Genomic DNA, 24800 nt, shown 5'->3' on the forward strand with positions numbered 1-24800 from the left:
TACCACCTCACACTTATCAGTATGCCTATTACTTTTAAAGACCCAAAAAACAGAAAACAAGCATTGGCAACTCTGTGGAAAAATTTTGAAGGTCTGATACTGTTGGTAGGAATGCAAAATGACACAGCTTCTACAAAAAATAGTGTGGAAACACCTAATGAGATTCAACACTGAACTACAGTGTGATCCAGCATTTCTGCCTCTGCATACTTAACCATACCAATTGAAATCAAAATCTCAGAGATAGCTAGATCTCCATCCTCTGCTCTGTTGCTGTTTTCCCCTTTCTCTCACCAGAATCTAATGTTCTTGTCAACATTATTCACAGTCACTGAAATAAACACACAATCTAAGTGTATATTGAGAGATGAATGGATAAAGACAATGTGGTATAAACATACAATGGGATACTATTTAGCCTTTTAAAGTAAGAAAGTTGTATAATGTGCAACCACATAGATAAATCTGGGGACATTATGCTTAGTGAAATGATCTAGACATATAAGTGCATAATACTACTTATAGTGTAAGTTTAAAATAGTCAAACTCATAGAGACCAGAGTAAAATAGTAGTTGGGAGGATCCTTTGGGAAGAGGAAATAGAAAGGTTGTAAAATTTCAGCTTTGTGAGATGACTAAATTCTAAGAATTGTTGTAAAACATAGTGTCTGTAATTAACAATATTGTGTTGGGCATTCAAAAATTTATAAATAAGGTTAAGTATACTTGTGCATAGCAAACTTTTCCATATGTCTCTATATTTTAAATTGCTTAGATTGTCTTGATGTACATGGAATTAATTATACTTTGATAATATAAACTGATTAAAATTTATTATCTTGAAAATATCTGCTTTATCTAAGGAATTGAAGTCTGAAAAGTTGCTGACATCATTTTGGGAACTTTGTCATGTTAAAAATAAATGTATCATGTATAGCTCTTGAATGTACACATTTTGATATGGCTTTTGTTTTACTACTTCATACTTTTCATTTTTAAAATGAAAAATTAATATTGAATTATACGAAAGATTTTCAGGCTTGTCTCTACCTCTTTTTCTATATAAAATACTTGCTTAAACCACCAAATTTAACAAGCTTATCTACTTTTGTTTACATTTTAATATGTGAATCTTCTTTTTTGGTTTTTCTGGACAGATGTGGAATCCACAAGTACCCTCTCATGTTTAGTATTTCTCTCTCTTTTGTGGTATCTAAATATTTGATAAGATTAATTGACCTTCATCCTTTTTCATAGGCATGTAACAAAAACTGTGTTTTTGCTGCCCTTGTTCCACTGCAATCAAGTTGCCTGCAGTGTCTATAAACCTTCTTTCACAGTCCTAGTTTCCATCTATTTATTTTCTAACTTTTATTAGTATATGTTTGAAGTATGTAATAATTGCATTTATTGTGGGGAGTTGGTAACTACACATAAAATTTTATTTCTTTTTTATGTTTTCTCCTCTTCACTCTTTCATTTCTTGGTCTCTCTCCTTCCCCTTTGCAAAAGATTTAACTCTGTTTCCTCTAATTTACCCTTTATTTTATCCATTTATTTTTGAAGGAACAAGTCTGGCAGTAAAGTCTGAAAATTATTTTAGTCCTTAGAATACACAAAAATCAAATAAGCTCCTTTTCTTCTTGTGTGTAATTTTAATTTTCACAGCACATTAGTGCCCAAAAGAGTATTATAGTCTGTGCCATCTGTACTTTCCATTGTCTATAGTATCCCTTCCATTAGAAATTAAAGCTCTGCAACCTGTGTCTTGGACTTTGAAAGGGTTTCAGGAGTGAAAGCTAATCATATCTTTTTCCTCCCTCATTTGAGTGTATAATAAAGAGAGAAACAGATGCATAAATAACACATGCAGAGATCAAAGTGTTAACTTTACTAATTATGAAGATTAATTGGAAAGTAAATTGGCTCTATGGAATTACTTGAGTTTATTTGTTCCTTCCATAATAATTGAGCATATTATTGGCCAATAGGCAAATTGTAGACTCCCTGCAGGCACAAAAACATTAAACATGAAGGAAGAGAAGAAAACATGACCTCTGATTTTCTGGATAGCACATTTTAGCACATTTATTATGGAATGCCTGTGATCTAATCACTGTATAAACATGTGAGACTTTCACAGGATATTTTTTACATAAACAGTAACTATCCTGTTCTGACCCCTCAATGACCTCCAGCCTTTGACCTTTTACTCTGCTCTTCTTCAATTTGTATTCTCCGATCAGCTCACTCTTCAAGGCTCTGTCCTACCCAAATTCACCCTTGAGAATGTGATGCATGCTCAGTATGATCACTCCATTGGTCTGATTTGTGTTCTGAGTTTATCCTACTAGTCATGAACAATTGACCAACATGATGAAGTTTGTGCTCTTAGGTTTTCATGACTAATCTTATTAATTTGTTATCTCACTAGATCTCCATCCTCTACTCTGTTGCTTTTTTCCCTTCTCTCACCAGAATCTAAGCATCTGAGTGTGTTTGTGTTCTGCCACAAGGACCACTGCATTCCTATGCCCAAATGTGCCTAGCACATTTTTGGGCAATGATCTCAGTAGTGCTTCTTCAACAATTGTGTCTTTAAAATTAAAAAAAAAAAAAATTGTGTCATAGGACAAGCCTGCTATTCCGAGTTATTATATCTAAAGTCAGACTAGTTGAGTCTCAAGACTTTAGTAAAGTCTTGAGAAAATTACTTTCCTTCACTGTAAAATCAGTTTCTTTACCCGTAACATGGAAATAGGAATAATATTCACCTTGTAGGATATTTTTAAAGATTTAATGTGTAAATTCACATGAAATACTTCAGAATTACATGGTTTTTAATGTGTTTCCCATAAGTTTGAGGTATTGCACCGTTATCACTTAAAGTTATTGTTGGGTTTTATGTGATGATGATGTACTGAAGACCCATCTTCAGTCACTGACAAGTTACATTTTGAAGCAAAAATATGGAAGCAATCATCTCAGTGGCATTCAGTAAGCTTCCTTAGGACTACATAAAAGAGTCATCTGTGGAAAAATAAAGTATTATGGGGATCAAATGTCAAATAGATGTAAACCACTTATTCACTCTCTTTAGTCTAAGAAGTCACAAATCCTACTCAGACCCTGTATGGCTTAATTCTTGCCTACTTTGCTGACTTCATTTTTAATGAATTCCTCCCTGTGCCTCTACTCTGTCCACGTAATTCTTTTTTTCTCTAATGGACATATTGATTTCTAGCGTATATAATTCCCAGTCTGCTTTCCATAAGTAGAAAACATTTTCTGCCTATGTACTTCCACCTAATCTACACACATCCTTCAATTCTGGTGCACTAATGTCATCCACAGAAATCCTTAGTAACCAGATTTCCAGGACTGTGCTTGCATAGTCATTTTTACTTCTCCTTGGTGGAAGTTTCCAAAATGTGGTTTTATTGCTATATGTTTTTAATACATGATAATTACATTTGTTTGGGGGAATTGGTACATATATAGATCACATGCAGATCATTTCTATCCATTTCCCCACTTTACCAATTTGTTTCTACTTTACCAAGAACTATCTATATTTATGGCTATATTGCTTATAATACATAATAATTATATTTGCTTGTGGGATTACACACACACACACACACACACATATATATATATATATATATATATATATATATATATATATATAATTTATTTCTTCCCCTCCCCTCGCTTCTGCCTCCCTCTTCTCGCTTCTTTTCCAAGTATTTCCTTCCCCAGTATTTCCTTCCCCATCTCCAAAAATCTCATTGTTTTATACCTTTATTTTACTCATTGATTATTTACATTTTGCATTTCTCTTATAAGAGAAAGCATACTATATTTATTATTTTGTGTATAATTCATTATATTTAACATTATTGTCTCAAGATCTATCCAGTTTCCTTCAAATGACACAAATGTATCTTTCTTTATGAGTAACACTGTTGTATATGTATGCCTCATGTTCTTTACCCACTTGTCTGTTGGACATCTATGTTGTCCCATAATTTACATATTTGAAATGTGCTGCTATCAACATAGGTATAAATGTATCACTCTAATGAGATGTTTTTTTAATTTTGGAGAAAATTGCAAGGGAAGGAATAGCTGGATCAAGTGGAAGTTCTATTTTTAGTTTTTTGAGGAATCTCCATACTGATTTCCATAGTGGCGTATTATACTATACTTCCCATAAACAGCGTAAAGTGAACTTTTTACCTTGTTTCCCCGCTAGCATTTTTTGTGCCCCTGACAATAGTCATTTTACTGTTGAAAAATGGAATCTCAGTGTTTTTTAACTTGTATTTTTCTGATGGCCAAGGATGCAACTATTTTTTCATGTAATTTACGAGCCACTTGTTCTTCCTTTGAGAAGTTTTTATTCACTCTATTTGTTCATTTTTGTTTTAGATTTTCTGTTGTTCATTTGTTTGTTGGAGTGGTTTAGATTTTTTTTCAAATTCTTTATGCATTCTATTTATTAGCCTTTTATTAGAAGAATAGCTGACAAAAATTATTTCTAATTCTGTAGGTTGTTTCTTCACTCTTTCATTTGAGTATTTTGCTCTGTGTGAGCTTTATAATTTAATATAGTTCCATTTGTTGATTGGTGATATTGTTTCTCATACAATTGGAATTCTGTTCAGGAAATCCTTGCCTATGCCTAGTTCTTCAAATGTTTTTCATATTTAATCTTCCAGAAGATTTTAATGTTTCTGCTTTCATAGAAAAGTCTTTGTTTTGATTTTAGTACAAGGTGAGAAATATGAGTCTAGAATTAATATTCTGCACATGTGCAACTCAAATTTGTTAAAGGTGATATCTTTTATCTGATACTTGTTTTTAATCTCTCTGTCAAAAACGACAAGCACATTTTTAAAATGTGATATTGACAATGATTATCAGGTCTATCCTTTTGATTTTAAGCTCCAGGAAGACAAGAACTGTGCCTTTCATTTCAATGATTCCTATTGGCCTTAACTTTTGACTCCTGGGGAATAAGCATGCATAGATTCTACACTAGTGAAATATATTTTTCTTATGCATGGAATATGGCAGCCATAGTGACATATATTTACAAAGGCCTCAATGCTTATGAAACAAAAATTATCTTCTCACTTTATAGCATTATTGTGACACCATCTTTCCAATAAAGGCTTCAACAATTAGACAAAAACAGATACACATCTCAACCACATAGAGGATATCATTTTAAAATTTCTAAATTTTTAAAAATATCTTTAGCAGAAAGTATGTTTAGCTCAGTGATAATATTGTTGCCTAATATGCACATGGCCCTATGTTCAATCACTAATACTGAAAGAACAAATGTTTATTGTAATACTTCAATAAAATGTAAATCTTACAACCTCAAAGGGACTCTAATATACTTAAATGTTATTTTCTCTCTATTTCTATGTTCCATTCTCAAGGCGAACACATATTTTATGGCAGCACAGATTTTTTCCAAATCATAGAATAGGAATAGAAATTTTAAAAATTTTTGTCTACAGGATGAAAATCAGTAATTTAGAAGATTTAATTTCCTGCATGGAAAAAAAAAAGTTGTTCCTATGACCATTTGGGTTGGTCTATTATATTTCATATTGTGAATGTTTTGGGTAATAGTAATTAAATGTGACTTTAGCTTCTTATATCCAACCAGTTTATCAGAGTTCAGTAGCAGAAATTAATATTAAGTACTTCTAAGAATTTGTCTAGTGTATCTTAGGATAGCTTAAAGTAGTTATCAGTTGCAAATTCAAATTATATGACTTAAAGATTACTTTTACTTTTACACATCAGAGCCAGAGTTTAGGAGTTAGCTCAGCTATTGACCAGTTTAACTCATGGAGATTTTACCTTTTTTCGATAGTCTGCATGCAGTGAACTTCTCTATTTACAGCTTTGTATTTTTATACATAAATGAAGAGTAAGTTTAACTTGTGTTAGTACCTACTGTCTACATGCTAATTGTGGACTTAAAATATCTTTCATGCTCAGTGAACAAAACTCTTAATATAAATTTCCTCTGATAATGTAGTAGTTAGGAAAATGTTTTTTATCATATTGTCTATAATATTTCAAGAGCAAAATATAAAGGACAGTTTATTTTATCAAAATATACCAGAAATTCCTGCTCTAATAGTTTGAGATGCACTTTCACTATTGTTTAAATTTAATAAAAATCAAGATTTAAATCTTACCCTTTATGTATTTTGCCAGTATAAATTTAATACATATACAGAGCACATGTGATAGTATTTGGTATATAGAGCGCATGTGATAGTATTCATAGTTTATTTCACTTTTCTTTGTGCAAGCCTGAATTGTAAAAGCTTAACTATGGTGAGAATTATCATCTGTTTATTTTTTATATTCATTCATTTACCTTTAAACAAAAATGTATACAGTATTACATAGCTAGTAATATTATATATACTATTAACACAAAAAATAATATGTACTATTTCCCTGTATACATCTATGTATGATTAATATCCACAAATGAATTTATGTTCAATATATACATAATTAAATAAGCTAAAATATATTTTAATCTTGATTTTTGTAGTAGTTCCTAAAACACGTGTATTGACGTATGAAATTGAATATGAATCTGAAGTTATGAAGTCTAAATTGGAATCCATTGTAGATTTACAGTTGAGCACACAAAGTTATGATATCCAAAGTGAAACAATATCATTGGTCTTCAAGATAGTATTTACACCAAAGAAACCATTCAGGTAAACCTTCTTTCTTTGCTTTTTTCTTCAAAAAATATTATTATCAATTTAAACCAAATAATGTTAGTTTTTGTTCCATTTTTCATTATTTTGATAAACATTTCTTTGATGCTATTAAAAGAAATAAGTTAGGCCAGGTTATTTCTAGCTAGTAAGCTATGTAAAGTATTCTGATAAGAGCAAAATAATTCAAATGGTTGTAAATGTAAGGTATATTTCAAGAGCTATGATCTCTCTAAGGTCATTAGGGTATCATATTAACAAAAAACAACAGAGCATTTTATAAAATCTTTATTTTAAAAACTTACCAGATGATGTACATTAGCAATGTAATATTCGATGACATTTCTCAGAACAGAAATAGTTCAAATGATGAAAATATCTAGCTTTTTGAACATTGCAGCTTCCTTGCATTACTGTTTAATGGATAACATTGCGCATGCCAGCAGATCAGTAAGCAAAATGGGCTTTTGCTAGGAAACAAAATGTCAGAATAGTGATAAATAGCAAAATACATCCTGTATGAGACATGGAATCCATACATGTGGAAAATAACAACTTAGCATAAAGAAAAAAAAGTAGATCTCTGGGTATTGGGAGAGAAATGTTTGGTAAATGAGAATCTACAGAGAAGCTGAAGAAGCAGACCACAATATAAAGGGAAAAAATGAAGCTATCTGGAAGCTTACCCTAGCTCCCAAGGAAGGGAAATCTACTCAAACACAAAGGAAGCTCCCAGGGTTAGGCACTATCAGAAGAAAAAACATAGTGGTTCAGAAGTGCTGCACTCAGAAAAGCTCACAGCTATTATAAACAGCAAACGCAGTGTAGGATATTACTCTGAAAGTGATTTTTTCTACATACCGATAAATTTGATAAGGAACCTGATGCAGTGCCTGAAGTTATCACTAGAGAGTTACTAATTCAAGTGACATTTCAGAAACAAGTTGGTTATTTAGCAACTGAACCTAAGAACAACGAAAAAGCAACTTTACTTCAGGGTTCTAAGTGCTACACACCTTGATGTTTGGGTGATAGAGTTATGAGAAACAGTCCTGAAGAGAGAACAGGCTAGACATATACCCATTCAGAATTATAACCACAGGCTAGGAAGGAAATGGGGTCCTGCTCTACAAGGTGAAAAGCCAAACCGATGTGTGACTTTCAGAAACTGTTGGATCTGAAAGTGTGGTCATTAAATACAGCAGTCTTCTTTATCACTTGCCATGTTGTCTATATCCAGCACAGATCAAAAGTTTGATTGCTTTTCCCTGTCTACAGATGCAAAAAGTATAAGCCTGGTCTTGGATGGTTGCAACATCCTTGTATGAACAAAGAGAGGGAGTTCTACAATTGCAAGATAACTTACAAACCCAAAGGCTATAAAGCTAGATAAAGAAAACCATGACTATCTAGATTTTAAACTATCGATCCTGGTAAAATTTGCTTGTTCAAAAATACAGGGGATAAATTTATAGAAATTTTTTTTTTGTTTATGTTCACTTCCTTCTTCACTGGAATTTGGGAATCTGAAGGGTTTTCATTTTCTTTTTTTCTTTTTTTCTTTTTTTTTTTTTTGTTCTTTTCTTTTTTTTTTTGGCCCTTCACTTTTCTGATTCTACCTCAATTCCTTTTACTGTTCAGTATGATAATTTTTCTCATTTTCTCACTTCATCTTGCATTGCTTAAATTTTCAAGTTTTTTCTTCCATTCTCCCATTTTCCTTTCTTTACTAGTATCAACCTTAAACATTAATCTTTATATAGTTAGATAACTCTGCTATTACTCTTGAATTCATTTCTATTGGTGAAAGTTTTGCTGTCATATATAGTAGATATTTACTGTATGTCAGTATTTTGTCTTGGTGGTTGTGCTATAATTATAGATATCTTCTCCATGCTTAAGGGTAAATCAGTGGTTCTTATGGGATATTAGTATCCAGTTTGTCTTTGATGACATTATTGTTGATTTTGTTGCTATTGCCAGGTTGGAATAGTGGTTGCTATTAATAGATTTTGTCTGTATGCCAATATACAAATTATTTTTGTGTAATCAATAATACTGAAGTCCATTCCAGAGAACTGGGTGATATATCAGTTACACTGCATTGCCCCATCCCAGATTAACAGATGAGTTTGGGCCTTGGGATAGAGGCAGTGGCCTATGGTTATTCATGCTCAGATTGCATCACTGAAAAGCAATAACTAACTAAAGAGATCTTCATACCTGCAACAAAGACTTTCCACTATGGGCTTCCCAAAACATCACCACAAAATAAAATAAAACAAGACCAAAAGAAAACAAAATCAAAAACAAAAAACCCTAAAAACACTAGGCAGCAAAATGCCTCCAAAAACTCCAAACTCCCACAGAGCTGATCCATGAGGAACTGAGAGAAGAGAAATCAATAGCTACACAGCCCAATATTTTGAAAAAATAACAGAGAACATTGAGAAAAACAAACACATCAGCAAGGTGCTTGGTGCCTTCAGAGAAAGTATCATTAAACAGATAGTGGACTTTTAACATACAAGATGATCAACAAGGTTTTAGATGGTACAAATAAAATGCTGCATGAGCTAAACAAAACAATACAAAGCACAAAAGACCAGTTCAACAAAGAATTAGAGTCCATGAAGAGGAACCAAACACAAATGTAGGAGATTAAAAATTCTATTAAATTATGTGCAGCAGATGCAGCCATCATAAGGTGTGTTAGAAGTAGAAAATAGGAACGTAGTGAAAAACCATTTATTCAGAGATACCTTTAAAGTGACAAGACAACATGAAGAATGGATGCAAAAACTTCTGTATGACCCAAAGAAGACTAATATAATATTAATTATAATGAATGAAAAATTCGAAGACAGCATAAATGGCATAATAATTCTGTTCAGAAATAATAAGAAACAACTTTCAAATATAGAGAAATAATTAAGCATATAGAACTACAAATATCCAAGATCAAAAAAAATCTCCATATCATATCATATTCATAATTCTAGAAGTACAACAGGGGATCAGAATCTTGAAAGCTCTTAGGAGTAAGCAATAACTCACTTATAAAGGCAAACCCAGTAGAATTTCCACATTTCTCAACATAAATGTTCTAGGCCAGGGCAGCTTGAAGTAAAGCATTGCAAGCCCTGAAAGAAAAGAACTTTCAAATCAGACTTATATGTCCTGAAACAGTGTCTTGCAAAATTGATGTAGGAAAAAAATATGTTTCCATGAAGAAATAGAACCTTATGAATGTTCTGACCACCAAACCAACACTACAGGCAATTCTCAAGGATATGCTAGAAATATATAATGAAGTGAATAATATAAAAACTCTAATATATTTACATCATACAGGATGCGCAATTTAGCAGGATGGGAAAAGAAATAAATGAGTGACATAAAAATTATGTAATGACAAGGATAATTTTCAATAATAACTCATTGTCAATAGTCTCAATTTGCCAATCAGAAGACAGACTGGTAGAAAGGTTGGAGAAACAAAACTCTACAATATGATATATACAAGAAATGTGTTTAATCAAAACATGAATTCACATACTCAAAATCATAAGATAAAAATATATTCAAGCCAGGGATTTAGCTTAGCAGTGCAGCACCTGCCTGGCAAGCACAAGTTCTTGAGCCCAAATCTCAGTACCAAAACAAAGGCAAACAAAACAATCAAAAAACCATATTCCATACAATGGAAATCACCCCAAAATCATATGTAACCATCCTATTTTTAAACAAGGTGAATTTCAAGGCAAAACTGATCATCGGAAGCAAAGAAGCTCCCTACTTATTAAGGGAAAATGAAACAATTATAAACATACACCCCAAAACAATGGCATGCTTGACTTCATAAAGCAAACACTACTGGACATAAAATATAAGAACAGTATGATCTATAGAAATATTAACTTAATTTTTAAAAATTTCAATAATATTGGGCTTTGTAGGTATTCACAGACCATGTAATCTTCCTATATAGCATGATTTGAAAAGATTTTGAAAAGATTTGATTTGAAAAAATTTTCTTGTAGTGTTTAATTTTGACAGAAATTCCTCAAATAGAATATTTATTATCATCAAACTTAAATCTATTTACAAAATTTATCCTGATTAGAATTTGTACTGGTGACAGAAAATTTGCAGAGTGTGTCATGCATAAACTATTGGAGATTTGATAAAATGCTCTGTAGAATAATTATGCCAAACGGATATAATAGCTATAAATTATTATGTACTAATTTTTTCAATGTTAATTAACAGTCTGGTACATTATTCAAGAATTAAATGCCCCAATGCTTTTGCTGAAACCTCATAATTTATTTATATTTGACATTAGATATTGATTTGCTGTATTTGCTCTCTTTGCTTGTTTTCCTGCAGTAGCTTTTAAAATTACTTTTTTATATTCAAGGTCTGATATTTTATTGAAAATAGAGAGTGTAAAAGATGGAATCTGGAGGTTTCCCTTGATCTTGATAGCTACTGCTCCTGAAGTGGAAAAAACCATTAACATAAAAGCAGTTGGTTTACAAAAGGAATCTACTATGGACTTTAGGCTGACAAGTCAGACAAGGTAACGTATCAAACAAAAATATTAACTAGCCTGATGAATATAATTTATGCTAAACCCTAATGAAATTCAAGAGAGAAAACCCTCTAGGTCATCTTTTGTTAAGTCAAAGTGGTACTGCTTCTATATACTTTTTAATTTTTATCGACTTCATCAAGTTTTATTTAAAAATTAGAAAAGAAAGTTTACAAAATGAGAAACAAAATAAGCAAAATAAGTTGATATAAATAAGTTGATACTGAAATGGTGATTAATATTGTCATTTGTTTTACAAAGAGTGTTTCGATGTGTTTTTTCAAATACACATAGGTTGTTTTCTATCTCAATTTTAATGGTATTGAGTTGTTCAATTGTTTACCTATGAAGAGATGATTGGGTAGCCTATACTAAATTCTTCACTAGTCAACTCTTGTTCTCATTACCAATCTCATGTAACCACTGATTTACTTTCTGTCTCTAAAACTTTGCCTTTTCTAAACATTTCATCTAAGTTGGATCACATAATATGGTACCCTCTACTTGTGATTTCTTGCAATATCTTTCACTAAAGTTCAACTATTTTGCTGAACTGAATAGACCTCTCAGTCTATTCTGTACATTTTTTCTATTTCTGGAATCCTGAAATTGTTGGTTTTTTCACATCTAATTGCATAGTTACTTTGGAGAAAGTATATTTGCTTGTCTCATTTAGCCAATTGAAAGAAAATTCTATAATATTTTAAATATACTATAGTTGCTTATAAATATGGCCTGAGACTGTATGTCTAAAGTTCTAAGACCTGATTATAAGTACTTTAGTATTCTTAAATACAGAATTTGTTTAGGTCAGCTTCATTCTTAATGAAGGTTAAGAATATCCACTAAACACAGAGAGCTATTCTTAGATAGTAGATAACGAAGGGTTTCATTTTACTGGGTCATAGTGATTCCCCATTTATTTCGCACAACATCTGAGAGGTAGGAATACGTGAGAGAAATGCTTATTTGACTGTCTGTGATTCATGATGGCTAAGATTTTGCACTACATTCATCACAGAAATTAGATTTCAAAGATACTGGATGTACATGAATACATTTTACAAAAATAATAATTAATAGTTAGATGTACTAATTACTTGTTCTTGTGGGAGCCAAATGATACAAGTAGATAGGGTGACTAAAGAATTCACTGTCTCAACCTGGTCTTTCTTGAGAATGAGAGTTCAATTAACAGTCTAAACTGACATATCTAAACAATACCAGTACTTACTGGTTGCTGGCCATAGCAAGATAATTTTGGTTTATGCAAACAGGGAGGGGGATCAAGTTTTCAAGCCATTTTTCATGTACTTAACATAGGAAGTTGCACTTCGATGAGGTATTTATTTAATAACTGAGCATTTATAATTGGGTACGTTTTAATTGTTCATCTTTGAAAATTCTCTGTACATTCTTGATATCAAAATCTTAGCAGGATTTGTCTATAATCAGTGTTCGTAACCTTGATAAAGTCAATTTTACCACTTTTTCTTCTATGTTTCTTTTATTATGTCCAAGACTCTTCATCTAAAATTAAATCTCACATATTTTCTCTTATATTTACATTAAAATTCTTAGAATTTTACATTTCAAGCTTAAAATATATTTTATCATATATTCTGTATGGTGTGGTTTGAGTCAAGGCTTATTTTTTCTTCAGTTTTTACTTTTTATTGGTACACATTTCCAATACATAATGATTACATTCCTGATGTGGAATTGTAGTTCCAATGACAAATTTTAATTCTTCTTTTGAAACTCGTCTCCCCTTTATCTCTTAAATCCCTTCACCTGTGAGAAAGATCTATCTCTTTATCTATCTTTTATTTTGCTCTTTATTTATATGTTGGGTTTTTTATGTAAGAGAAACCATGTGATATTTAAGCTATGTTTTCAGTTTATTCCACTTAACAATAGAAATTTGAGGTGCTCTGCTGTGAAAAAAGATAAAATTAAGTAATATTTTAATTTATTGTTTTTACTGTGCATATCTAGCAACATTTGTTGAAAAGACTGTGCTTCCTTCATTAAGTTGATTTTGATACTTTGTCAAAAATTGAATGGGTATATATTTGTGGGTTTAGTTTTTGATTTTGTATTCTGTTTCACTGATTCCCAGGTGATACTCAGGTACAGTGGTTTCCCTCACTTGATTATTCCTTTGCAAAATTATTTTAGCTATTCTAGTCCCATTTGCTTTCTATATAAATTTTTAAATAAGCTTCTATGAATTATCTAGTTTTATTATGGAAGGAATTTAGTAAACCCATGTATCAAATTGCTGATACTTGTAATCACTACTGTACTACTTGCTATACTACATACTACACAGTGCTTATTATACCATACCATATTAGACACACCTCTCCATATATTTAGATCTTACTTGATTTCTTCCATCAGTATTTTATGATTTTCAGTTTCTAGATCCTGTACACATTTTGGTACACTTATGCATAAATGTTTCATTTTTGGAGTAGGTATAATTGATTTTGTTCTTTTAACTTGTTTCTGCATATTTATTGTTAGTTCATAGAAATGTTTATCTATTTGTGTTTACTTTGTATCCTCTGAATTTGTTAACCAGTCATTTGTTTTATGAGCCTTGTTTTTGGATATCTTGGCACTTACTACATAGGCATTCATGCCTCCATAAATAGGTGCAGCTGTATTTCTTCATTCTCAATCCATATACCTATATTTTGTTTTATGCTTGCAACATTGGCTAGTGATGTGAGTTCGTTAGCAATATAGGAATCCAGGCAGCCAAATTGATAAATTTGGAATTTAATTATCTGAGCTCAGCATCCACTTGCATAAACCCCTGTTTCAGATTCTCATTCAGTGGCACTGAACTGGAAAATTACAAGGCTTTTAAAACAGGAAACCACAAAAATATAACCTGTGGGAAACAATTTAGCTAGAATCTTACATTAAGTTTTAGTTGACACCTGTATTCTATTTCTTTGTTGAGCAGGCTAGTTTTTCTCCTGTGGGTACAGCTCATGCTGCTTTTCTCATGGGATTTGTACCCTGAGTAATCTTCCATTTTCCTGGGTCAAATACAGGTCACTAGTTAAATTCAGGGCTCAAGATGGCATCAGATATGCCAAACTACAACAGCTAGGAGTTTCAGTGAATTAAAAGTGATAAGAGTAGATCTCCAGGTCTCATTTTTTATATTAAAGTAAATATTTTCACCTTTCCCACATTCAGAATGATAGCTTTCAAAATTTAGGTGTAAAGCCTTCAGCTTTTCACATTTTATGGATGTTGGATTTAGTATTATTTTAAAGGTAACTTTAATAAAGTTTTAAGAAGTCCTTCCTTGGGTCAAGTATTTAGCTCAGCGATGTAAGCGCCTGCCTGGCAAGTACAAAGTATTGAGTTCAATACTTGGTATAAATAATAATAATAATAATAATAATAATAATAATAATGTTACTCCTCTACCTATTAGGTTTTCTTGGCTGCAATAAAAAATAACAGAAAGTCAGTATATTAGAAAAAAGCAGAAGTTTACTGTTTTGTACTTCTGAAGAACAGAAGTTAGAAATCCAGATTGGCAAAGCCATGCTTTCTCTCAGGCTTTAAGGTTGAATCTGATCTGTTTCATTGTCTTAACTTCTTATGTTGCTAGAAATTGTTAGAATCTGGTGGCTTATACATAGGTCTCTCCAATTTCTGCCTCTGTCATCACATGTCATTCTCTTTGAATGTTCCTGTCTATGTCTCTTTGGCCTTCTCCTTGAATATTTCTGTCTGTGTCTCTTCTTAAATTTATATTTCTATTACTTTTCCTAATTCATAAAGACTTCATCTTGATTCTGTATCTGAAGTGACAGCATTCAAATAAATTTATCTTCATAGACACTGATTTAGGATTTCAGCATACTTTTTGGAAGACACAATTCGTAAGATTTCTATTCTGAATTTTCTGCAAGTCTTTATTAAGAACAATTGTAGATTTTTCCAAATGTGTATACCAATTGAGGATATGGCATTTTTCTTAGCCTGTTGATGTGATAGACTATATTGATTGGAATTATGTAGAGAAACAGACTCGCATTCCTGGAATAAACCCTACTGGGTCTTGGCATGTATTTCTCTTTAAATACTCCTACATTTCATTTGCTATAATCTGGCCATGGTTTATATATTTAGACTCATGAGCTATTTTAGCCCATACCTTTTTTAATTTTTTTCCACTTTTAGTTTATTGTTATATCACTCTATATGCCTGGTTTCACTATATGGATGATTATACTATCCTTAAAGGTGATTTAGAAAAGATACATAAACAAAACAAATAATACATATATATATATATATATGTATAAAATGTATATATTTATATATATATAAAATGTATATATATATATACATATATATATATATATATATATATATATATATCCATAGACCATAAAGAAGGATTAATTTGAGTGACTTGTGAAAAAATGGATTCTCTTGGAAACCACAATATTAACTGAAATAAAACAGAGAAGTTTGTATGATATCTCTACCAGGAGTGATTGAAATATTAATCATTTAAAGAGCAAAATAAAGGGAGATGGTAGAATAGCATTTGTGGAGATGAGAAAAAGATATGATAAAGGAGGGGGAGGGAATTGGTAGGAGAATGGAGAAATAAAAATGATAGAGAGGTCATAGTATAAGTACCGACTCTCCATGATAAATGTGTTTACTGTGTATGACATACATATAGTAATAAAAACACTTAAAAATTAGCTAGGAAATAATCCTTGTTTTAAAATTGTTTTGAAAATAATTTTTAGAATTAGTTATCAGTCTCCTTTAATTACTTATTAGCACTGCTAGGAAAATTACCTGGATTTGGAAATTTCAGGGCTTTTTAATTTGTGTATTAACTTTAATAGTTACATATCTACTCAGATTATATATTTAACACTATACATGTTTTAGAAGTTTGTGCATTTCAAATTACTGTTTCATTTATGCTAAATTATTAAATTTATGTGTATAGAATTGCTCATTCTTGAGTCTGTGTGATATCCTTTTATATCTGAAATTGATCATTGATGGCAGTTTTTGTCAAGGCCAGTCCTGGGCGAAGTTTGGCAATTTTATTGACTTTTCTTAAAAAAAAAAAAAACTAGCTCTTTGTTTAATTGAATTTACCTATTATTTTTTCTGTTTTGGATTTAATTGACTTGTGCTCTAATCTTGGTTCTTTTTATTTCCTATGGATGATTTATTTTTATCTCAACTTCTAGTTTCTTGATGCAAGAATTTATATTATTGATTCAAAACATTTTCTTTTGGCTATTTTAAAAATTTATCACTATACTAATCCCTTTAGGTACTGCCTTAGATGCATTTTATGCCTTTCTATGTTGTATTTTCCTGTTCTTTCAGTTCCAAGTACATTTTTTATTTTCATTGAGACATCCACTTTGATGCATGGGTTATTTACAATAGTACCATTTAATTTTCAAGTGAATTTTTTGTCTTGCTCTTATTGATTTTTAATTTGATTTCATTGTGGTCGGAGGATATAGCCTACATAAATTTTATTATTCATGTTTTTAAATAAATGTTTTCAACAGAGGGATCCACAGATAAAAGTAGAGATCAGTAGTATAGACCAAAAAATAGTATTCTACAAGTTTCTATTAGATACTGTTAGGTGGTGGTATTGTAGAGTTGTGTTTCTGTTATCAGTTTTTCTTCAGTATTTCTGTAAATTGATAAAGTGAAGTGTTGATGTCCCTGGATATAACTGTGGATTTATCTCTTTTATTTTTCAGTTCTGATTATGCTAGTTGTGTTTCAGTAGCTATAATATTTTAGTATATGAAAATATAAAATTGCGGCATCTTTCTCATATGTTTATCTTATCATCAGTCACTTTTCTCCTGACACACAGATTAGAAGACATACCTAGTTCATTTAATATTAGTATGACCACTTTTGCTTTATGAAAATAAATACTTGCACAACATGTATTTATTCAGCTTTAAATTTACTGGGTACTAAATTTGAAATTTACTTTCTATACAGGTTGATCATCTTTAAATCTGATTTACTAATCTCTAAATTTTTTATGAGTTCTTTAATATAATTTACAATTAAAATAATTATTGATATGCGAAGGATTTTTTCTATTTTATTTTTCCTTTTTATTTTTATTCATCGTGTTCCACATCACTGTGTTTGGTTTTTCTTGCCTTATTATTGGTTTCCTGTGGAATTTTCAGACTCCATTTTATTTATCTATAGTGTCTTAAATATATTATTGTATACTTTATTTATATCAGTTGTCAGTTTTATATTAATGCATATCAAATCACTCCAAATCACTATAAACATCTTGCCACCTTAGCAGAAATGTGAAAAACTGACTTTCATCTAAAGCCTTATAATCTACCACTTTTAAATAGTACTTAATATTTACATATTCATTTCTTTTATAATGTCTTTCAAAATATTTTCTTTCATTTTAACTTACAGAATTGTATTATGCCATGTTATGACATATAATATTTATAATGGGTCATGACAGTGTTAGATTGAATTCCAGTGAGTAGAGACTTGAATTCCCTTAGTCAGTGCCAAGTATGATAGGAATATTTAATAGTCTGCAAGAAGGAAAATGTTAAAGCACTTTAGTTTCCATAATGAGTAAAAAAATGAATCACCAGTATTCATGATGACTATTGAATATAAATTTTCTTAGAAATACACTTGGCAACAAAAGCAAAGCTTTCTGTATTAATTAGATTTCTGCAGAATATTGGGTTATATAATTGTATGTTATTTTTATTCAGAGTGATCTTGTAAAAATCTTTTGTAACCCTTTTTTTAAAATCAGTTATTTTAAATGATGTTCCAATTTGTATCCTTATTGTATCATAAAAGTTTTATATTAATATATTTGTAATCTTTCAATGTAAATTGTTGCTTGTAACTACAGAAATATTTGATGGGTTAACCAACATACTATATATACTTATGGGCACAATTAAAACTCTACTCTTTATGTAAAGTAAACATTCTTCACTCTTGGCCTGTATAGTTATCCCAGTTTGGTCAAGTCTAACATATTATTTTTGGGGAATCAGGAGTAAAAATGTAAATTTCTACTTTTCAGTAGGTAGTATAATTTAATCATATTTGTTAATCAAAGAAAGTTTGAGTCTTTTGGTTCAAAAATCAATTTTCCTTCATGTGGTTCTTTATGTGCATCAGATCTATCAGTTAGGATTTGTTCGTAGTCCCTGGCAGGAAGAGTAGGTTTTAATGTTCTGCACGAGTTTCACACACAGATGAAAATGAACTAAAGGGATGCAAGATACACTCCATCTAAAATGTGAAAATGTGAAAATGTGAGCTTATTTCATAACCTGAATAGAACTTTAGTAAAAAAAATGATTTTATTTCATAGCTGTAAAAATAGAGCTCATAGTAATCAAGGTATTACATTGTCTTTTTAATTAAGTAATAACTCTGTTATTCACTTGTTTTAAAGAAAACAGAATAAATGATCACTTGTATTGAAAATACCACAAATTTCATCCTTCATCACTTATTTTGTGTTTGCTCTTGAAAAATACAATTAAATAATTCAGTTATCAGTTATGAGAGATTATAATCATAAGAAGTCTCAAAATTTAGATATGCAAAAATGAACACTTAATAAAGATTTCAGAGTGATTATTTCTGTCTAACTTGAAAAGTAAATTTTGTTCATTATTCTACTTTGCCTCTAAATTTAATTGGAAACTGCCTTCACTTAATTAATTGGGGACAGAGGCCAAGAACCATATTGATTATCAGAAAGAGTGATGAACAGGAGTGTGTTGATCCTAGATATCCACTTTAATTTAAATTTCATTATAATTCTTTCTCTGATTGTTTTCAGTAACTCCATCCTAATTTGGTTAGAGTCTGAGCAACATAATACTAATGTCAATATCTTACAGATTTGCTAATCCATTTTCTATTTTTTATGATAAAGTATAAAAACTAGACTTATGTCTTAAGACTTCTTTTAATAAATTAGAAATTCAATTCTCACATTCTTGATTCCATTTGGAGCATCATTTTGGTTTTTTGTACTGGGGATCTAATTCATGACCTCATGGATAAATTTATACTTTCACTAGGTCTTTTGAAAAAAAAAATGTGACAGTTACAAAGACTATTTCTTAAAATGGCAGTTTGATTTTATTTTGATATTTAGAGTAGGTCTCTTGATTTTTTTTTCATTACCTAGGATTGAACTGAGGGCCTTCACACTGAGACTGAGTTATCCCCAGTCTATTTTAGTTTGAGATATGGGCTCTCCATGTAGCCCAGGCTGGCCTCAAACCTATGATCCTCCAGCCTCTGTCTCCAGAGTCCTGGGATTATGGGAATGTACCACCATGCCTATGGAGATAGCCTGATTTTTTAAAATGTTTTTGAGATATTTTTTTTCTTTTTAAATAAGTAGTACCAGAAGATGTATATGATTCAGTCTTAAACAGAGTAGTCTACTTCTTTATGCCTTGCTAGTTTTAAAAAAGTAGATAAAAAACAAAATGTAGAAATGCATATTTACAGAAAAAGTTAGCTGTATTCAATCAGTTTATTTTAATCAATATTCTTACATTTTTTGAAATATTATGTTTAAAATTAGAGGTAGCTTGTATCTTTAATTCTGTTGTATTACTTTAGGAAAGAATATACATGCATAAATTCAAGAAAAATCTCAAAATAAGAAATCAACTTACTCAATGAGATATCACTAATTTTTTTCAAGGGGATGAGTGCAGTTATCATACATTCTACTATGTAAGACATATATGACAAGTGCATCCAATGTGAAAAATAGACTTTTCTCTGTTGAAGTTCTTTATATTGAACGAATGTTAGCATTACTGAGAGTCCTAAAATCCCATCAGAATATTTTCTAGATTATGATTTATTTTGTTTGAGATGGTGCAATAGCATATCACTTATACTGATATCAGAAGTTTTTTATTTAAAAGGAATCCAACATCAAGTAGAATTATCCTCAACAAGCCTACTTAGTTTACAGATTTAGGAACTACTCTGAAATATTTCAATGATTTAGGGCCTCCATTCAGTGGCAGTCACATATTGGCTATATCCAGTCATTTGAAATCTTGCCAAAACAAACAATCAAAATAGCTTACACTTCTAACTGAAAGTTTATACTACTACCTATTGTCTGAAACCTCAACATCTAAGATCACAAACAGAAGAGCCTATATTTAGTATTTCCATGTATACTCATATACATGTATATGTCTCAGAGAATTGGTTGTTGTGCCAAGTGGATGGTTTTCCACAAAATGTGTGTTCCAGGAAAACTAGGTTGAAAGTGTACGGTATTTGCTGACACATACCCAAAAAATTCCTGGTGTAATTTTAATTGCCTTCTAAATTATGAGAGTGTTACCCTATTATGAGAGAGTCACTTGAATAGTACAAGGAAAGGAACCTAGTCCTATCTTTTCAGTGGAAAAGTTGTCAAAGAATACGCAGGCATGCAAAGAAGAATATGCTTATTTGAGTATTTTATGCTTCCACTGAGTCAGTAAACTCTTTTTAGAGTCCTCCTGTATAGTTTAACCAGCAAGTAATCTTTGAATGGCTAGAGTCAGATCACAGTGGTAGCATAACCAAGCCACAGAAAAGAGAATTTACTTTCTCTTTATAAGTCAATTTTTTGAATGCAATTAAAAACTACCTAATAGTCATTTATTTTAAATGACCCAATAATGTATATAAGATACTGCATGTATACAGTTTACTTGTCAGTTCTGGGTAGACTATACCTACATAGTTAATAGAAATCTCATCAAACTTGAGACCTAGAAAAAATGTAGAGAATATAGGACAAAGAAACAGATGGAATAAAAAAGAGTAATCTTATCATATTAAAGATCTGACTACTTTCCCACAAAACCACTTAATTTCTCTCCATTCCTTAGGAATTTCAAATGCAATAATTTATGAAGAGAAATGTGTTCCATTTCCTAGTGATTATGCCTCCTTTTTTGTTTGAGATATAAGGGAAAAAGTGGAAAGTGCATGGTGAGCCACATGGTGGTGGCTTTTCTGTATCCTAAACTAAATATGTAAAACACAGTGCCTTTAGGAAAGGAGGAAAGAGAAACAACGAAGAAAGATTCCTTTACAAAGTACATTATGCTTTATATGCTTTCATTATTAAAATAAACAGGATTTTTCATGAGGTAATTTTAAGCATAAAAATGCAGAGCTGCAAAATGTTCTAACAAACTAACATAAAAACATTAAAGAGCTGGGCATGGTGACTCATGCCTGCAATCCCAGCACTCTGGAGGCTGCAGTGGGAGGATCATTGCAAGTTCGAGACCAGCCTGGGCTACAAAGTGAGCTCAAGGCCAGCTTGAACTGCATTAGCGAGACCCCATCTCAAAAAAAAAAAAAAAAAAAAAAAAAGAAAGAAAGAAAAAACACATTAAAGAGTTCAGAGTATCAAAACAGCTTACTAACCATGTATAGTGCCATTGCCAGCACTTGGGAGGCTGAATGAGAAGGGTAGATTACTAGGTTCAAGACCAGGCTGGACTACAAAGTAAGTTTCTATAAAAAAAGAAAAAAAAAAGTACTCGTCTATTGTTATTGTTTTAGGATTTTTATTTTTGTTTTCTTTTTTTCTAAATGGCTTACTTTTACTCATGTCTACCATTATCAGAAGTGTTTACCTTTATTTTATTTTTATTAATACAAGTTTTCGGTACATAATAAACGTATATAATGGGGAATTTTTACATTTAAATAACACATCTGTATTTTTTATCCCTTCCTCTGAAATTCCTCCCTCCCCATTTACAAAAGATCTATTTGCATTTTTTCTTCAATTATATTTTTCCCCTAAATCTCCTTTTTCTTTCTTCCCTCACCACTTCTCCGATATCTTATTCCTTTTCCCAGTTGAATAAATTCTTCCTACTTCACATGATCTGATCTCCATTTTGTTCATCATTTATAATTTGAGTTTCTCACATAATGGAAAACAATGTAGCATTTAAACTTCTGTGTTTGGTCTGTTTAACTTAAGTTTATGGTTTTGAGGTGTACCCATTTACCCATTTGTTTTTATTTTTTTAACAAAGAGTACTATTTCATTATATGCAAACACCATGTATTCTTCATTCATTCATCTGTTGACGGGCATATTGGCTGTTTCCAAGATTTAGCTATTATAAATTGTACTTTTATACACATGGCTACGCATGTGTCACTTTGGTTTGATAACTAAGTCTTTAGCAAAGATACCTAGAAATGGAATAGCTGAGTCAAATGGAACTTCTAGTTTTAGTTTTCTGAGAAATTTCTATACTGATTTCCATAGTGGTTGTACCAATTTACAATCTCACCAACAATTAAAAGGGCTCCCTTTTTCCTGCAGCAGGCCAGTGTTTGTTGTTGGCTGATTTCTTGATGATAGCCATTCTTTCTGAACTGAGATGAAATATTAGTTTTCTTTTTGTTTGCATTTCTCAACTATCCAACAGTGTTGAACTTTTTTACATGTATGTATCGGCCATTTGGAATTCTTCACCTGAGAAATGACAGTTCATTTGAGATGTCTATTTATTTAAATTGGGTCTTTATATTTTAGTGTGATCAATTTTTTGAGATCTTTATTACAGATAATAGTCCCTAATCTGAGGAGCTGGAAATTTTTTTCCCATTCTGTAGGTTGTCTCTTCTCTCTATTGATGGTTTCCTTTGCTATGCAGAAAGTTTTTAACTTGATGTGATTCAAGTTGTTTATTTTCTGAAATATTTTGTGTTCAATTGCAGTTGATCATAAAGTATTTCCCTATACCTGTGTCTTCAAAAGTTTTTCCTATTCTGTCTTCCAGCAATTTGTTACCATTTTAATATTTAGAACTTTGATTAATTTCAATTATAGTTTAGTGCATGGTCAGGAATAAGTGTGTAAGCTGAATGTTTGACACATGGAAACTCAATTTTCCCAGCACCAATTGTTAAGAAGCTTTCTTTCAGTGAACATATTTAGCCCCTTTGTCAAAGAAAAGGTAGCTGATGTGCTTAGAATTGTTTTGGAACCTTCTTTTCAGTTTCATTGATCATCAAGTCTGCTTTTTTTTGTTTTATTTTGTTTGGGGAGGTTTTTACCAATACCATTCTGTTTCCACCATGGTAGATTTGTAGTATAATTTAAAGTCCGGAACTGTGATAACCCCTGCCTTGTCCTTGCTGCCGAGAATTGCTTGTGCTATTCTTTTCTGATCCCATATGAATGGTAGGATTGTTTGGTCTAGTTCTATGAGGGATTGCTACTTTGATTGGAATTGCATTAAATGTGTACATTTTTTTGGAATATGGCCATTTTCACTGTATTTGTTCTACCTATCCAGAAATAGGCTACCTCCTTCCATGTTCTGATATTCACTTTGACCCCTTTTTTCAGAGTATTTTAGTTTAAAATGTAAGGGCTTTTACCTCCTTCATTAAGTTAATTACTAAGTATTTCATTGTTTCTCAATGCTCTCATAAAGTGTGGTTTTTTCCTAATTTCTCTCTCTCAGTGAGTTTGTTGCTGATGTATAGAATGCTAGTAATTAAACATTACACATTACAGACAGACCTATGATGTAGATCTTAAAAAATTATAGTATACTATTTTTGGGCATAATCTCTAATTGCAATTTACTTATGAAGCGTTATAAGAATTGGAAATAAATGGACTTCTAATAGTATGAAGCACCCAATTTTAAAATAATCATATTAGATCATGCTACATAGACATTTTGTTATTTTAATGTTTGCCTTTATGAGGATTTTGAATTTTAAAAGACCTCTTTAAGTGTGCTTATATGTAACTATATGAATTCATACAGTGTAAATTTTAAAAATCTTTAGGAAATCATACTGTTCAAATTGTTTAAACCATTTTTAATTCATAAACTTTCTTATACCACAGCTGGTCCTGCATTTCTAATAATACAATGAAGCTGTCATCCTTAAAAGAATGATAGTATGTAAAGAAAACTTGATGAAATTGTTTTGCATGCAGTTTTCTCAAGGACTTTGTACTGCCTGAAATAAATAGCTTTCAATACTCCAGATGGAAAGAAAAAGTATTGTTAAAATCTCTAAGTGTTTTAAAATTTAATGGCAGCTTTTCCCTTTTGGAACTTTTCTCTCTCTCCTCTATGCACTAGCACTGTCTCCCTAGAGTCAATATTTATATGAACAGCTATTTCAAATTCATGAATACAATTATTACCTTTGATAATGGCTGCCATATTCTTGTCATCAACACAGGGAAGAGGCAGATTTCCCCAGATGCAGTTTTCTATTATGCTTAATGGTATCATTATCAAAGAAAAAACTCAAAACAATCTTTTTCT

At 31.1% G+C, this 24800-nt stretch overlaps 1 protein-coding gene across 4 annotated transcripts in view; it reads left to right on the forward strand.

Moving 5' to 3' along the window:
* Positions 1-24800, forward strand: part of Cfap47 (cilia and flagella associated protein 47) — a 386549-nt gene that overhangs the window by 338475 nt on the left and 23274 nt on the right. For all 4 annotated transcript variants that reach the window (XM_063245680.1, XM_063245681.1, XM_063245682.1 and 1 more), the window contains 2 exons: positions 6599-6770; positions 11197-11358. In XM_063245680.1, coding sequence (XP_063101750.1) covers positions 6599-6770; positions 11197-11358 — 334 coding nt within the window. The remainder of the gene's footprint in view (positions 1-6598; positions 6771-11196; positions 11359-24800) is intronic.

This window comes from Cavia porcellus, unplaced genomic scaffold (assembly GCF_034190915.1).
Source record: "Cavia porcellus strain 051 isolate PalLab524CR breed Dunkin Hartley unplaced genomic scaffold, mCavPor4.1 scaffold_3, whole genome shotgun sequence".
Taxonomy (NCBI): domain Eukaryota; kingdom Metazoa; phylum Chordata; class Mammalia; order Rodentia; family Caviidae; genus Cavia; species Cavia porcellus.